This window comes from Gekko japonicus, unplaced genomic scaffold, assembly GCF_001447785.1.
Source record: "Gekko japonicus isolate JY-2015 unplaced genomic scaffold, Gekko_japonicus_V1.1 scaffold1774, whole genome shotgun sequence".
NCBI lineage: Eukaryota > Metazoa > Chordata > Lepidosauria > Squamata > Gekkonidae > Gekko > Gekko japonicus.
In genome coordinates, this window is record NW_015159768.1 from 110312 (window position 1) to 125959 (window position 15648).

The following is a 15648-nucleotide window of genomic DNA, read 5'->3' on the forward strand; positions in this document are numbered from 1 at the left end:
GGATCAGTACTTGGTCCACTGCTTTTTAACTTGTTCATTAATGATTTGGAGATGGGAGTAAGCAGTGAAGTAGCTAAATTTGCGATTGATACAAAGTTGTTCAGGGTGGTGAAAACCAGTGAGGATTGTGAGGCACTCCAAAGGGATCTGTCAAGGATGGGCAAGTGGGCGTCAACATGGCAAATGGGGTTCAATGTGGCCAAGTGCAAGGTGATGCACATTGGAGCCAAAAATCCTAAATATAAATACACATTGATGGGGTCTGAACTGGCAGAGACTGATCAAGAGAGAGATCTTGGACTTGTAGTAGATAACTCACTGAAAATGTCGAGACAGTGTGTGACTGCAACAAATCAATGGTGCAACCTCATTTGGAATGAGGGGTTGGAACACTTTCCCTATGAGGAAAGGTTAAAGCGCTTAGGGCTCTTTAGCTTGGAGAAACGACGACTGAGGGGTGACATGATTGAGGTTTATAAGATTATGCATGGGAAAGAGCAGGTAGAGAAAGAGGTACTTTTCTCCCTTTCTCACAATACAAGAACTCGTGGGCACTCAATGAAATTGCTGAACGTTCGGGTTAGAACGGATAAAAGGAAGTACTTCTTCACCCAAAGAGTGATTAACACATGGAATTCACTGCCACAGGAAGTGGTGGCGGCTGCAAGCATGGACGGCTTCAAAAGGGAATTAGATAAGCATATGGAGCAGAGGTCCATCAGTGGCTATTAGCCACAAGGTATAGATAGGGACTCTGGGGCAAGTGATGCTCTGTCTTCTTGGTGCTTGGGGGGGGTCAACAGTGGGAGGGCTTCTAATGTCCTGGCCCCACTGGTGGACCTCCTGATGGCACTGGTATTTCTGGCCACTGTGTGATACAGAGTGTTGGGCTGGATGGGCCTTTGGCCTGATCCAACATAGACGTCTCTTATGTTCTTATGTAGTGTCCTGGCCCCACTGCTGGACCTCCTGAGGGCACCTGGTATTTTTGGCCACTGTGTGACACACAGAGTGTTGGACTGCATGGGCCACTGGCCTGATCCAACATGGGCTTCTCTTACGTTCTTATGGATAAACATATGGAGCAGAGGTCCATCAGTGGCTATGAGCCACAAGGTATAGAGAGGAATTCTCAGGCTGGGGCAAGGGATGCTCTGTATTCTTGGTGCTTGGGGGGGGGGCAACAGCGGCAGGGCTTCTGCTGTCCTGGCCCCACTGGTGGACCTCCTGATGGCACCTGGTATTTTTGGCGACTGTGTGACACAGAGTGTTGGACTGGATGGGCCACTGTCCTGATCCAACATTAGCTTCTCTTATGTTCTTATAGATGGAACGCTCTGTCTGGGGTAAGGGATGCTCTGTATTCTTGGTGCTTGGGGGGGTCAACAGTGGAAGGGCTTCTAGTGTTCTGGCCCCACTGCTGGACCTCTTTGATGGCCCCTGGTATTTTTGGCCCCTGTGTGACACAGAGTGTTGGACTGGATGGGCCACTGGCCTGATCCAACATTTGGCTTCTCTTATGTTCTTAAAGTGGGCAAGGGCCCTGCCAGTTGGGGCTTCTGAGCGGCAGGCACTTCCCACCTTGAAACTGCCACCACCGGAGGCGCTGGTAAGATGGGCCTCCCTGATGTGCGGACCTCATGCTGAAGATGAAAGTAGAATGTTTGGGTTGATGATGGCTACAGCGGTGGCTCTCGGTGATCCGTGGAGCGCGTCCCACTGGGTTGCAGCCAACATTCTTTGCGGTAGACTTTCCGTAGGGAAAACTTACTTTCATTCACCATGCTGGCGTTCATACCATGATATGCCGAAGACAGCAGGGAACCCTTAGTGTGAAAGTGTAGACACAAACAACCACCACCAAGGGAAGACCATCTGTAATTCACAACTTATGCTCAAAACTATACATTACATTTATTGAGATACAAAAAAGGGCTAGTGGTCACAACCAGGGGTCATTTTGTAGAAAAAGAGGTGCAGGAGCTCATTAGTATAACTTATTAGCATGACTTATTTGCATATGCCACATCCCCTGACATCACCGGAAGTGTGTCAGAAGGCAACACCCACCACTCAGGCTCCACTGGACTGTTTTGGATTGCTAGCTATTGGGGGGAATGTGCAGATCTGCCCTCACAGCTTGTACCTGAATAAAACTTGGTCTTAAAGGTGCCACTGGACTGTTTTGGATTGCTAGCTATGGGGTGGGGGGATGCGCAGATCTGCCTTCACAGAGGAGGGAGAGCTTGTACCTGAAGGCGGGCCGGGGGGGGGCTCTGCAACTTACCTGGCTGCTTCTTGCTCCTCGTGGCCCAACTGAGGGCTGCTGGGAGCAGAGGGGTGGGGCTTGTTGCATGTGCCCGCCCCTTGGGCTCCTTACTGCCGGAGCTCCGCTCCTGTGCGCTCCCGCAGGAAATGACCCAAGTCACAATCCAGTAGAGTATAAAAACACTGATCCAACCGTTTGCTCATAACAACTAAATATAGTTTAAACAAAGAACATGTTCAAAACCAACAGTAGGCTCTTCTGTAATTGGCCACTTCAATTATCTTCAACTTTGGCTGCCTATGTTATTCTGGAAATCAGTTTCATTTTACCAGCCTCTGTTGAAATCATTGAAGCGTCTTGATTTATACCTGGGAGAGGCGTTGCGTTGTTATTCTCTGCACCGTGGGCATCTTCTTTTGCAGTTACTTTGTGTTTGGAGGTCTATGGACACTGTTTACGTACAGAATTACAGAGGAGCCTACCGTTGGTTTTGAATATGTTCGTTTTGTAAACTATGTTTAATTGTTACAAACAACCTGTTGGATCACTGTATATACATTCTATTGGGTTGTGACCACTAACCCTTCTTTGTATCTCAATGAATGTAATATATAGCATTTTAATGTTTGATATTCCGGATAGCGTCTGTATGCATTTTACTGTTTTAGTGTTTTATCGGATGATGTCTTTTTGGTTGTTTTACGTATTTGGTCAATGACCGTACTAATAAATAGTTATTCTATCGTTTTGAACATAGTTGTGAATTGCAAATGGTCTTCCCTTGGCGGTGGTGGTTTGTGGCATTCATAACTTGGCTGTATTTCGATGACTGCTTATTTCAGTTGAATGGAAGGTCTGAAACCCTATAACTTAATTTTAGTTATTTATTTATTTAAATTATTAATAGTCTGCCATCTCCCCTGTAAAGTTCTGCATCTAGGTAGGAAAAATCAAATGCATAATTGTAGGTTGGGGGAGACTTGTCTTGGCAGTAGTACGTGCGAAAAGGATCTCAGGGTCTCAGTAGACCATACACTGAACATGAGTCAACAGTGTGATGCGGCAGCTAAAAAGGCAAATGCAGTTTTGGGCTGTATCAAGAGAAGTATAGTGTCCAGATCACGCGAAGTGATGGCATCGCTTTACTCTGCTCTGGTTAGACCTCACTATTTATTGTAAAGCGGGAGACAGACCAGTTATGAAGATGCACAGAGAGTTTATATAGTTATAAAGGTGAATATATACAGAGATATTTACAGGCTATTGAACAGCATGTCGTGCCTTAGTCTATGAGAACTGAGTCCCCTCCAGCTTACTAAGCTGATAGCTATTATGTTAAACCCCAGCCAATCTCTAAAAAGGTGATGTAATCACTAGCTCTAACAAGCCCTGAAAGAGTAACACCTGCTAGAAAACACCTGGCTGTAATTACATGATTACTAGCATGACAACTAGGTCTGACAAACAGATCAAACTGATCTATAATAACTGCTTGCTACCTCTATCATTCTGACATATATCTCAATACTCACCTAGAGTGTTGCGTTCAGTTTTGGGCACCACAATTTAAGAAGGATACAGACAAGCTGGAACGTGCCCAGAGGAAGGCAACAAAGATGGCGAGGGGTCTGGAGACCAAGTCCTAGGAGGAAAGGTTGAAGGAGCTGGGTCTGTTTAGCCTGGAGAGGAGACGACTGAGAGGTGATGTGAGAACCATCTTCAAGTACTTGAAGGGCTGTCCTGTAGAGGATGGTGCGGAGTTGTTTTCTGTTGCCCGAGAGGGTCAGACCAGAACCATCGGGTTGAAATTAAATCAGAAGAGTTTTCAGCTCAACATGAGGAAGAAGTTCCTGACAGTGAGACCGGTTCCTCGGTGGAACAGGCTTCGTCGGGAGGTGGTGGGCTCTCCTTCTTGGGAAGAGGTTTTCAAACAGAGGCTCGATGGCCATCTGACAGCAATGCGGAGTCTGTGAACTTGGGCAGATCACGAGAAGGGAGGGCAGGAAGGGTTGCCTCAGGGCTTAGTTCTCATGACCCTTTCTTACACGCCCAGGGAAATGCCGATTGCCATTTTGCGGTCCGGAAGCAATTCTTGGGCTGTATCAAGAGAAGTATAGGCCCACGGAGCAAGACGATACAGTCTACAGGATGGGACACTCAGAAAACAGTGAAAGAGGATTTGGGTTGCATAATGAACCAGAAGTCTAAAAAACAGAACTGAAACACAAAGCATATGTGTTAACGTGGCACATTAAATTATAAGAACATCAGAAGAGCCCTGCTGGGTCAGACCAGTGAGGGTCCATCTACCCCAGCATCCCGTCTCACACAGGGGCCAACCAGTTCCTCTGGAGGGCCAGCAACAGGGCAGAGAGGCCGAGGCCTTCCCCTGAGAAGAACATCAGATGAGCCCTGCTGGATCAGACCAGGGGTCCATCTAGTCCAGCATCCTCTCACACAGGGGCCAACCAGTTCCTCTGGAGGGCCAGCAACAGGGCAGAGAGGCCGAGGCCTTCCCCTGAGAAGAACATCAGATGAGCCCTGCTGGATCAGACCAGGGGTCCATCTAGTCCAGCATCCTCTCACACAGGGGCCAACCAGTTCCTCTGGAGGGCCAGCAACAGGGCAGAGAGGCCGAGGCCTTCCCCTGAGAAGAACATCAGATGAGCCCTGCTGGATCAGACCAGGGGTCCATCTAGTCCAGCATCCTCTCACACAGGGGCCAACCAGTTCCTCTGGAGGGCCAGCAACAGGGCAGAGAGGCCGAGGCCTTCCCCTGAGAAGAACATCAGATGAGCCCTGCTGGATCAGACCAGGGGTCCATCTAGTCCAGCATCCTCTCACACAGGGGCCAACCAGTTCCTCTGGAGGGCCAGCAACAGGCAGAGAGGCCGAGGCCTTCCTCTGATGTTGCCTTCAGGCACTGGAGTTCAGAGATTTAGTGCCTGTATGCAGAACTGTATGCAGAACTGTAAAAAGCCAAGTAGCACCTTTAAGACTAACAAACTTCATCGTAGCATAAGCCTTTGAGAAACACAGCTCTCTTCGTCACACGCAAGCTGCAAGAGAGCTGTGTTTCTCGAAAGCTTATGCTACAGTAAGTTTTGTGAGACTGAATAAGCAGGTTCCCGTCAGTCACCGTGGCTCGTTGCCATGGATAGACTCATCCTCCATGAATCTATCTAATCCCCTTTTGAAGCTGTTTACTCCTGTGGCCATCACCACATCCTCCGTCAGCGAATGCCACCTTTTAATCACTCTCTCTGTAAAGAAGCATTTCCTTTTGTCCGCCCTGAACCTACTGCCCATCCGATTCATTAGATGCCCTTGAGTTCTGGTTGCCAACCCACAGCAAACTATGCGCAGTAGTGCAGGCCCCAGGCCCCAATAATTCATCCAAGTAACTCTGTGAAACGTTTTCTACAGGCTACCCTGCCGCCTATGTAGAAAAGCCCCCCACAGTAATTCAGTTTTGTATAGTTTGCAGTTAGGGAAAGTTTCTTGGAGTGTTTGTGGGTTTTTTTTTTTACTGAATTTAAACCAAAGAGAGAGGGCGATTTCTCACTAGAGCTGCCTCGCAGCACAGCGCCGTTTGCCCCGACACAAACATGTCAATTTCACACCCGAAGCTCCGGGGCTGCATTTTGACTCGGGGCTTCGCCCGATTTCCTCCGCAGTTTCCTGATCCTGGTTTTTGAGGATCATGAAACTGCGGAGGAAATCGGGCGAAGCCCCGAGTCAAATGCAGCCCCGCAGCCTCGGGTGTGAAATTGACATGTTTGCGTTGGGGCGGTGCTGCGAGGCAGCTCTAGTGAGAAATCGCCCAGAGAGAGAGAGAAACTGAAGGTATATATTTGGCGTACACATCTGCAAGACACTGAAGCAGGAATCCTGAAGTTTCTCCGATTCATCCTTTTAAAAAAGCCAGTCGAATCTGACTCTAGGGGGCGGTGCTCATCTCCGTTTCCAAGCCGAAGAGCCAGCGCTGTCCAAAGATGTTTCTGTGGTCGTGTGGCCGGCATGACTAAACACCAAGGCACACGGAACGCTGTTCCCTTCCCACCGAAGCAGTACCTATTTATCTACTTGCAATTTCTTGCTTTCGAACTGCTAGGTTGGCAGGAGCCGGGGCCAGAGACGGGAGCTCACTCCGTCACGCGGCACTCGGGTCTCGAACTGCCAAACTGCCAACCTTCCAGTCTGCAGCTCAGCATCTTAACCTCCGAGCCACCGCGGCCTTTTTACATAGGGTTTATTTCCTGAAACGTTGCCAGGTTAAACCCCCCTCAAGGTAGATTTTTCCTGCTGGGTCCGAGATGAGAGGAAGCTCCATTTCATGACTAAGACAGTCTCTGCAGTTACAACCTGGGTTCCCCCCCCCCCAACCTTTGCAATGCAAATAGGCAATTCGGATCTGATTGACACCGTAGCCAGTACCTGCTCTTTCAGGTGAGCGCTCTGCCTTGTTTCTGTTGTATTCCTTGCACCCCTTAACAATTTCAAGTTCATTCTTTTTATTCCCCCCCCCTTTGTCTCAGCGCAACATTTTTTAACAAACAAAACAGTGCCGTGGCACGCAAGAGTAAGGTGATTCACGGTGTTGCGGCTATTTAGCCGATCCGTTCGGTGCACAACAAGCTTAGGTTGCAGATGCCACGTATGGTTCTCCTTGGACTCATCTCTGGCAAACCAGTGTGCGCAGCAAAATGCGCTTCCAGAGCGGCGACCCCGCAGCTGAACACTGAAAGCCGGGATGCCTCAGTTCTGTAACCGCACTTGCAGCTGAAAAAGCCCTCAAAGCATTTTTCCTCTTGTGTTTTTTTTTTAAAATCACAATAATTAAATGAACCTCATTGTTCTGGAAAGCCCGATTTTTATTGATAGTTATTACAGGAGCAGCGCAGGGAGAGCACCTGTAACGCGACAGGCTTTGCCCGGTGGTTAGCCAGAAATGGATGGGGAATGTGTTTTTTTTGGGGGGGGGGGTGTATCAGCAATGATAAGGAAAAGATACCCAGACTGGGATAGTTTCTCCCAGACGGCAGGGTCGATTAGAAAGTTATTTTTTTGGGGGGAGACTCCCCCCCCCAAAGCCAAGCACACGAAGGAGAGCAGAACCTTTTTTTTTGCGTGCCTCAAAGTTAAACCTTTCTTCACAGCTCGAGTGCTGAAGAAGAGTGCCTTTAGTTTGTTTCCCCAGACAGGTTAAAAGGGGATTAGACAGTTTCATGGAGGAGAAGTCTATCAATGGCTGCTAGCCATAGTGACTGAGGGGAACCTCTACGCTCAGAGGCACTAAGCCCCTGAACCCCAGAGCCAGGAGGCAACATCAGAGGAAGGCCTCGGCCTCTATGCCATTGTTGGCCCTCCAAAGGAACTGGTTGGCCCCTGTGTGAGGAAGGAGGCAGGACCAGATGGACCACTGGTCTGATCCAGAAGGGCTCTTCTGAGGTTCTTATGAAGGCCTCGGCCTCTGTGCCCTGTTGTTGGCCCTCCAGAGGAATTGGTAGGCTCCTGTGTGAGACAGGGTGCTAGACTAGATGGACCCTCACTGGTCTGATCCAGCTGGGCTCTCCTGATGTTCTTGTCAGGGGAAGGCCTCAGGTTGTTGGCCCTCCAGAGGAACTGGTTGGCCTCTGTGTGAGGCAGGATGCTGGACTGGATGGACCCTCTCTGGTCTGATCCAGCAGGGCTCTTCTGAGGTTCTTATCAGGGGAAGGCCTCGGCCTCTCTGCCCTGTTGTTGGTCCTCCAGAGGAACTGGTTGGCCACTGTGTGAGACCGGATGCTGGACTAGATGGAACTATTGGTCTGATCCAGCAGGACTCTTCTGATGTTCTTCTCAGGGGAAGGCCTCGGCCTCTCTGCCCTGTTGTTGGCCCTCCAGAGGAACTGGTTGGCCACTGTGTGAGACAGGAGGCTGGTCTAGATGGACCCTCCCTGGCTTGATCCAGCAGGGCTCTTCTGGTGTTCTTATCAGGGGAAGGCCTCAGCCTCTCTGCCCTGTCCTTGGCCCTCCAGAGGAACGGGTTGGCCACTGTGTGAGACCGGATGCTGGACTAGAGGGACTCTCACTGGTCTGATCCAGCAGGGCTCTTCTGGTGTTCTTCTCAGGGAAAGGCCCCAGCCTCTCTGCCCTGTTGTTGGACCTCCAGTGGAACTGGTTGGCCACTGTGTGAGACAGGAGGCTGGACTAGATGAACCCTCCGTGGTCTGATCCAGCAGAGCTGTTCTTAGGTTCTTTGTCATTTGACCTCGGCCTCTCAGCCCTGTTGCTGGCCCTCCAGAGGAACTGCCTGGCCCCTGTATGAGACGAGATGCTGGGCTAGATGGACCCTCCCTGGTCTGACCCAGCAGGGCTCTTCTGAGGTTCTTATCAGAGGAAGGCCTCGGCCTCCCTGCCCTGTCCTTGGCCCTCCAGAGGAACTGGTTGCCCGCTGTGTGAGACCGGATGCTGGACTAGTTGGAACTATTGGTCTGATCCAGCAGGGCTGTTCTTAGGTTCAGGTCATTTTTTGCATAAATCAAGTAACCACAGCGACCAGGGTTTCAATGATAAAAGACTTGGGGTCCCCCCCCCTCATAGTAATTAAAAGACATCTGCATGGAAGAATGAATTCAGACTGGCAGATGTTTGGAGTCCTCTGCCCCGAGTCCCAGGAAAGCTTGCTGTTGGGGTAGCCAACTTCCTGGTGTGTCCTGGAGAACCCTCCAAATTACAATCTGATCTCCGGATGACAGAGATCAGTTCCTCTAGAGAGAGTGTCTCTTTTCGAGGGTGGCTTCTGTGGCCTGGCACCTCACTGCGGTTGCTCCTACCCTCCACAGGCCCTGCCTCTAAATCACCAAGAGTTTCCCAACCTGGAATCAATGTTCCCTCTAAGCTGTGAAGCCTTGTGAGCAAAAATTCTACTTTGTGAGCTGCTGGCATTAAAGTTGTGAGCGAGCGACTTGGCTACTGCATAAATTAGTTTGCTCTGGAGCCATCCTTCCTGAGCGAAGACAAAAGGGTATGAGCTGGAGGTTAAAAATCTGTGAGCTAGCTCACACTAACTCAGCTTAGAGGGAACACTGCCTGGAATTGGCAACTGTATGAAGGTGGTGATAGACAGAAATGTGTACAAGAAGAAACGGGGGGCTCAGAACCAATGGTTCCCTCTAAGCTGTGGAGTCTAGAGAGCAAAAATTCTACTTTGTGAGCTACTGGCCTTAAAGTCGTGAGCAGGTGATTTGGCTGCTGCATAAGTTAGTTTTCTCTGGAGCCCTCCTTCCTGAGCCGAGACAAAAATGTGTGAGCCGGAGGCTTAAGAACTGTGAGCTGGCTCACACTAACTCAGCTTAGAGGGAACACCGCTCAGGACAGTCAGAGCCGTGTCAGCACCCTTTAATCATGGATCGTTGTTTGATCGGCAGACGCTTACACTGACCAGCCCTGCAATCAGGGTGTCCACGCCGCCATTCAGATGTCGGCTTTCAGCCGAGGAGATGTTGCAGCTGAGCCTTAAAAGGAATTCTCGGCCTCTCAGTTTGATGCGATAAACAGGGGAGGTTGAGGTTGTGTGCAATTTTCTGGGACGCGATAGATGGGCCCTTTGCCCTTTTCCTGTCATTTCTTATCCCACTGTTTGTTTCACTCAGTTGGGCGTCGTTGTAATTTAAAAAACTTTGAATGAATAGATTGTGTGGGCTTCGGAAAGCAGGGATCCAGTCTGGGGACCTGCGGGCACTCACAGGGAGGGGAAATCCCCCCCCCCCCCCCGTGCTTTTTCTCCCTCCCTGTGCTAGATCCCAGCTCAGCTTCGTCTTCCGCCCACCTTGCTGGCTCTCGATCCTCTCACCTTGCCGGCTCGCCCGCCTTTCCCCCACCCCAAGTCAGCTCATCTTCCGTCTCCCCCTGATTTCCACTTTCCCTCACAGCAACATCATCAAGTGCCATTTTAGGTTGCCACGGGAACCTGAAATGCCACTTGAACATCAACGTTTGCATGTGCGCAGACATTGCATTTGCTGTTTAGGATTTTTTTAACCTATTTTTTAAGCTGTTTCTGCAAGACTGGGGGTGCAGGGTTACCCAGGATTTGCCAAAACATAGACCACGGCTCTGGGAAGGGTCCCGTTGTGTGGATTTTGTGATCCGCATGCGGGTGTTCCGTAGGTAAATATCGGGGATGAAATTTTAAACCATTTGAATGGTCTTTCTTGTTTCCAATTCTTTAGCCCCTTAAAAACACACACATTTTTATATATTCTGCAAGCATATAGAGAAGCAAGGAGGGTTACAAGTTAGCCAGAGTTAGTTCTCCTTTAAATGGTTTCACAAGCTATTTTAACATTCATTGTTGTAGATTTTCTGGGCTGTATGGCCGTGGTCTTGGCATTGTGTTACCTGACGTGTCGCCAGCAGCTGTGACTGGCATCCTCAGAGGTATAACACAGAAAGATGGAGTACTCTCTGTGTCAAAGTGAGAAGAAAAATGGTAGGCAGGTCATTCATATCTACTCAGGAAGGTGGGGTAGGGCAGAGTCATTCTCTTGTAGGAGTTCCCCAGGCTGTGACATGCTAATGAACCTTTCCTGAGGAGGTTCTTTTGCATATGGATTGGCTGTTGATATTCTAATCTGATCTGTAGTGCTGTTGTAAGATGTAGAGCATTTTGTGTTTTTCAGGACAGGAAACCGTGCCCTATTTATTTTTAAACTCTCTTCTTTCCTGTTGAAATTGTGTTTATGCTTATGAATTTCAGTGGCTTCCCTGTGTAATCTGACATGGTAACTGGATGTGTTGTCCAGCCTTTCAATGTCTTGGAATAAGATACTGTGTCCTGTTTGAGTTAGGCTATGTTCAGCCGCTGCTGATTTTTCAGGCTGGCCAAGTCTGCAGTGTCTTTCATGTTCTTTTACTCACACACACACACACAAAACCTTTATTGGCATGGAAGCACAAAACATAATGGAAATACAGGAGAATACTAAGATGCATCAGTCACTTACACTTGGCTATTCAAGCCTCATCTTCTGATTGCATAATATAAAAAATTTGCAACAGCCTCCATTATTTCGCAATTAGAATTAAACAGAAGAAAGTGAACAATTGAGTCATCAGAGTGCCAGCTCTTACCCTCTAGAAATGGAGTAATAAAACGTGATCGGATATCCCTATAGAGGGGACAATGAAGTATGGTGTGTGTAGTGGATTCTATATCTTTTAGGGAGCAAGGACAAAGTCTGTCTACGGATTGTATCTGGTGGTACCTCCCTAAAAGCACCTCTGATGGCCTGTTCTTTTACTCTTGTCTGGATGCTACGCTGTGTGGTCCCGATGTAAACCTGTCCACAACTGCAGGGTAATGCAGTATACTCCTGCAGAAGTGAGGGGGTCTCTTTAACATTTGCTGCCTAACGCAGATCCTTCGAAGAAACGTACTTGGGCGGAAGTCTGTGGTTCAGAGCAACATAATCAAACAGCATTTCGTCTTCTGCACCAATAGAGGGCTTTCCCTCTTTTATTCTGCAAAAGGTTTCTAGTCCACGCACTTTTGGACCACCCTCCCCCCAACCTGTGCAAGTCTCTGGCCTTCTGGGACAATAGATGCAGACCCCTTTCCAAGCCCTCCCCCCACCACTGCTCTCAGATATGCACTATGCCACGGTTTGTTTTTCTTAATCTCTGAACAAATGGTTTTTTCCCCCTCTTTTGGCAGTTGCACTATCAAGTCCCTTCAGCGACGTCACGTCTGCATCAGCCGGCTGGAGAGGCCTCAGAACTGGGGGGAGAACTCCTGCGAAGTGAGATTTGTCATTCTGGTGCTGGCCCCTCCCAAAATGGTACGACCTTGCCTACTTCAGGGAAGGGCCGTGGCTCAGCGGTAGAGCCTCTGCTCGGCAGGCAGAAGGTCCCAGGTTCAATCCCCGGCATCTCCAGTTGACAGGATCAGGCAGTAGGTGATGGGGAAGACCTCCGCCTGAGACCCTGGAGAGCTGTAATGAGGGGGTGTGGCTCAGTGGGAAAGCATCTGCTTGGCATGCAGAAGGTCCCAGGTTCAATCCCCAGCATCTCCAGTTAAAAAGGACCAGGCAGGAGGTGATGGGAAAGACCTCCGCCTGAGACCCTGAGGAGCTGTAATGAGGGGGTGTGGCTCAGTGGGAGAGCCTCTTGCTTGGCATGCAGAAGGTCCCAGGTTCAATCCTCAGCATCTCCAGTTAAAAGAACCAGGCAGGAGGTGATGGGAAAGACCCTGGAGAGCTGCTGCTGGTCTGAGTAGTCAATACTGACTTTGATGGACCAAGGGTCTGAGTCAGTAGAAGGCAACTTCATGTGATGGGCTGTGGCTCAGTGGTAGAGTGTCTTCTCGGCATGCAGAAGGTCCCAGGTTCAATTCCCAGCATCTCCAGTTGACAGGATCAGGCAGTAGGTGATGGGGAAGACCTCCTCCTGAGACCCTGGTGAGCTGCTGACAGTCAGAGTAGGCAATACTTACCTCGATGGACCGAGGGTCTGAGTCAGTATAAGGCAGCTTCATGTGTTCATGTATTGTAGAGTAGAGGCCATAGCTCAATGGCACAGCACTTGCTTGGCATCCAGAAGGTCGCAGGTTCAATCCCTGGCATCTCCAGTTAAAAAGGACCAGGTGGGAGGTGATGGGAAAGACCTCTGCCTGAGACTCTGGAGAACTGTAAAGAGGGGGCTGTGGCTCAGTGGGAGAGCATCTGCTTGGCATGCAGAAGGTCCTAGGTTCAATCCCCGGCATCTCCAGTTGACAGAATCAGGCAGTAGGTGATGTGACAGACCTCCACCTGAGACCCTGGAGAGCTGTAAAGAGAGGATGTGGCTCAGTAGAAGAGTCTCTGCTTGGCATGCAGAAGGTCCCAGGTTCAATCCCCGACATCTCCAGTTGACAGGATCAGGCAGTAGGTGATGGGAAAGACCTCCTCCTGAGCCCCTGGAGAGCTGCTGCCAGTCTGAGTAGGCAATACTTATCTCGATGGACCAAGGGTCTGAGTCAGTCTGAGTCAGTATAAGGCAGCTTCAGGTGTTCATTATTTGGTTTAAGCTCGCAAAGCAGCTGCTTACCTTGCGTAGTGCCCCAGTTCAAACTGGCACAAAGCCCCACAGGAAAGACATTTCCCCATACCAGCACCACACAACATAAATTGTACAGAATGGGGGGGGGGGCTAGAATCTGTAGGACTGTACTGAACCAGCAGTAGATTTCACCTCCTGGAAGGGGCCGTGGCTCAGTGGAAGAGAAAAAGAAGAGAAGAGATTGGATTTATATCTTGCCCTTCACTTGGAGTCTCAGAGCACCTTACAGTCTCCTTTGCATTCCCCTCCCCACAACAGCCACCCTGTGAGGGTATGAGAGAGCTCTTTCGAGGACTGCTCCTGAGAGAACAGCTCTGAGAGAGCTTGTGACTGACCCAAGGTCACACCAGCAGGCTTCATGTGGAGGAGTGGGGAATCAGACCTGGTTCTCCCAGATTAGAGTCCACGCCCCTAACCACTACACCAGACTGGCTCTGCTCGGCATGCAGAAGGTCCCAGGTTCAACCCCTGGCATCTCCCATTAAAAGGACCAGGCAGTGAATGATGTGAAAGGCATCTGCTTGGCTAAAGACCCCGGATGACCACTGCCAGTCAGAGTAGACAATACTGACCTCGATGGACCCAGGGTCGATTCGGTATATGGCAGCACACGGGGAGGTTCTTTGCTGAACTCCCACCTCTGACTCCGTGTGTTGAGGGTCCCCTGTCCCTGTGAAGCAGCACCGAGAGCCAGTTTGGTGTAGTGTTTAAGTGCACAGACTCTAATCTGGGAGAACCGGGTTTGATTCCCTACTCCTCCACTTGCAGCTGCTGGATGACCTTGGGTAAGCCATAAGTTCTTTCAGAGCTGTTCTCTCAAGGGCAGTTCTCGAGAGAGCTCTCTCAGCCCCACCTCCCTCACAGGGTGCCTGTTGTGGGGAGGGGAAGGGAAAGGAGTTTGTAGGCCGCTCTGAGACTCCGAGTGAAGGGCGGGTATAAATCCAATCTCTTCTTCTTCATCATCATCATTTCTGGGAGCATTTTGAACTGTAGCAGGTTGAGTTGCCAACTCTAGGCAGGGGGAACTCCTGGAGATTTGGGGATGGTGCATGGGAAGGGCAGGGTTTAGGGAATGGAGGGACCCCGGAAGGGCACAGTGCCACAGAGCCCACCCTTTTCTTCAGGGAGACTGATCTCTGTCGTCTGGAGATCAGTTCTGGGAGATCTCCAGGCTGCACCTGGAGGTTGGCAACCCTAGCAGCAAAGGAAGAACCTTCCAGTGATGTAAACAGCTTCTGTCAGGGGAAGTCACTGCTGGATTCAACCCCAGATTCTGGGAATGTAATTCTTGTGTTTACCCACATCCCCCCCCCCAAAAAAAGAGTCCCCCCATTAGAGAAATAGGCACCAGAGAGAAAAGTTTGGCATTATCCTCTCCTTGAGGTGCCAGCTTACTACCTGCAGGGTGCTTTTTACCCCAGGCGGTATTTTAAAAAATGAAGCATGCATGCCCCCTTCTAAGTCTGAACTATTTTAGTTCAGAATCCTACCTACGTTGTATGTTATATGTAGCCAGATTAGTCCTTGGTGCTTTCCACTTTCTACTGGAATGGAGAGTTTCTCTTAACGCGTAGCGCTCCACAGGCCTCTGCTAAATCCCGGTTATCCTAGACTTCCCAGGTGCCCACTAAAGGCGGGCAAACTCCTCGCAATTAGAGCTGCTACCTGCCTGCACTCCCCTGTCCGGTGGGCAGAAGCCAGCTGGCCAAAGGAAGGGGCAGCAATCGGTGTGTGATGACATCACTTCTGGCACAACCTGGAAGTGCCAGAGTGTCACCCCAGCTCAATGCCAGTACTTCTGGGTCACGCCAGACGTGGCGTCCTTGCTTATCAGTGACAATCGCTGCCCTCCCCTGCTTCCCCCCCCCCCATCTCCCACTAGTTACTGCTGGATCCAACCCTAGATTATCCCCACTAACTAGTTCAAAAAAATCATCCGTCAAGTCAAGTGACACTTGGGTGGCGTGGCCGGTATTGCAGGACACCACTGAAACGCCTCACGGTTGTTGTCCTCTCCTCAGAAAAGTACCAAAACCGCGACCGAAGTGGGCCGGACGTTTGCCACCATGTTTTCCGATATCACCTTCCGGCAGAAGCTTCTGGAAACGAAGACGGAAGAAGAGTTCAAGGAAGCGTTGGTCCACCAGCGCCACCTGCTGACCGTGGTGAACCAGAGGCCCTCGGCAGTGACGGATGGCCACAAAACGCACAGCCACAAGCCCCTCAAGGTAAGGGGCAGCGGGGGCTCACAAAACTAAAACTGCATGAGGCCGCGACTCCCGGAAAGGAAAGTTGGG

General features: G+C 50.1%; 1 protein-coding gene across 1 annotated transcript in view; it reads left to right on the forward strand.

Moving 5' to 3' along the window:
* The window catches only part of SLC4A11 (solute carrier family 4, sodium borate transporter, member 11), a gene marked incomplete at its 5' end in the record, with an annotated part of 170768 nt that overhangs the window by 73238 nt on the left and 81882 nt on the right, over positions 1–15648 (forward strand). Inside the window, 2 exons of the mRNA XM_015406518.1 lie at positions 11970–12093; positions 15373–15579. Of these exons, the coding sequence (XP_015262004.1) occupies positions 11970–12093; positions 15373–15579 (331 nt within the window). The remainder of the gene's footprint in view (positions 1–11969; positions 12094–15372; positions 15580–15648) is intronic.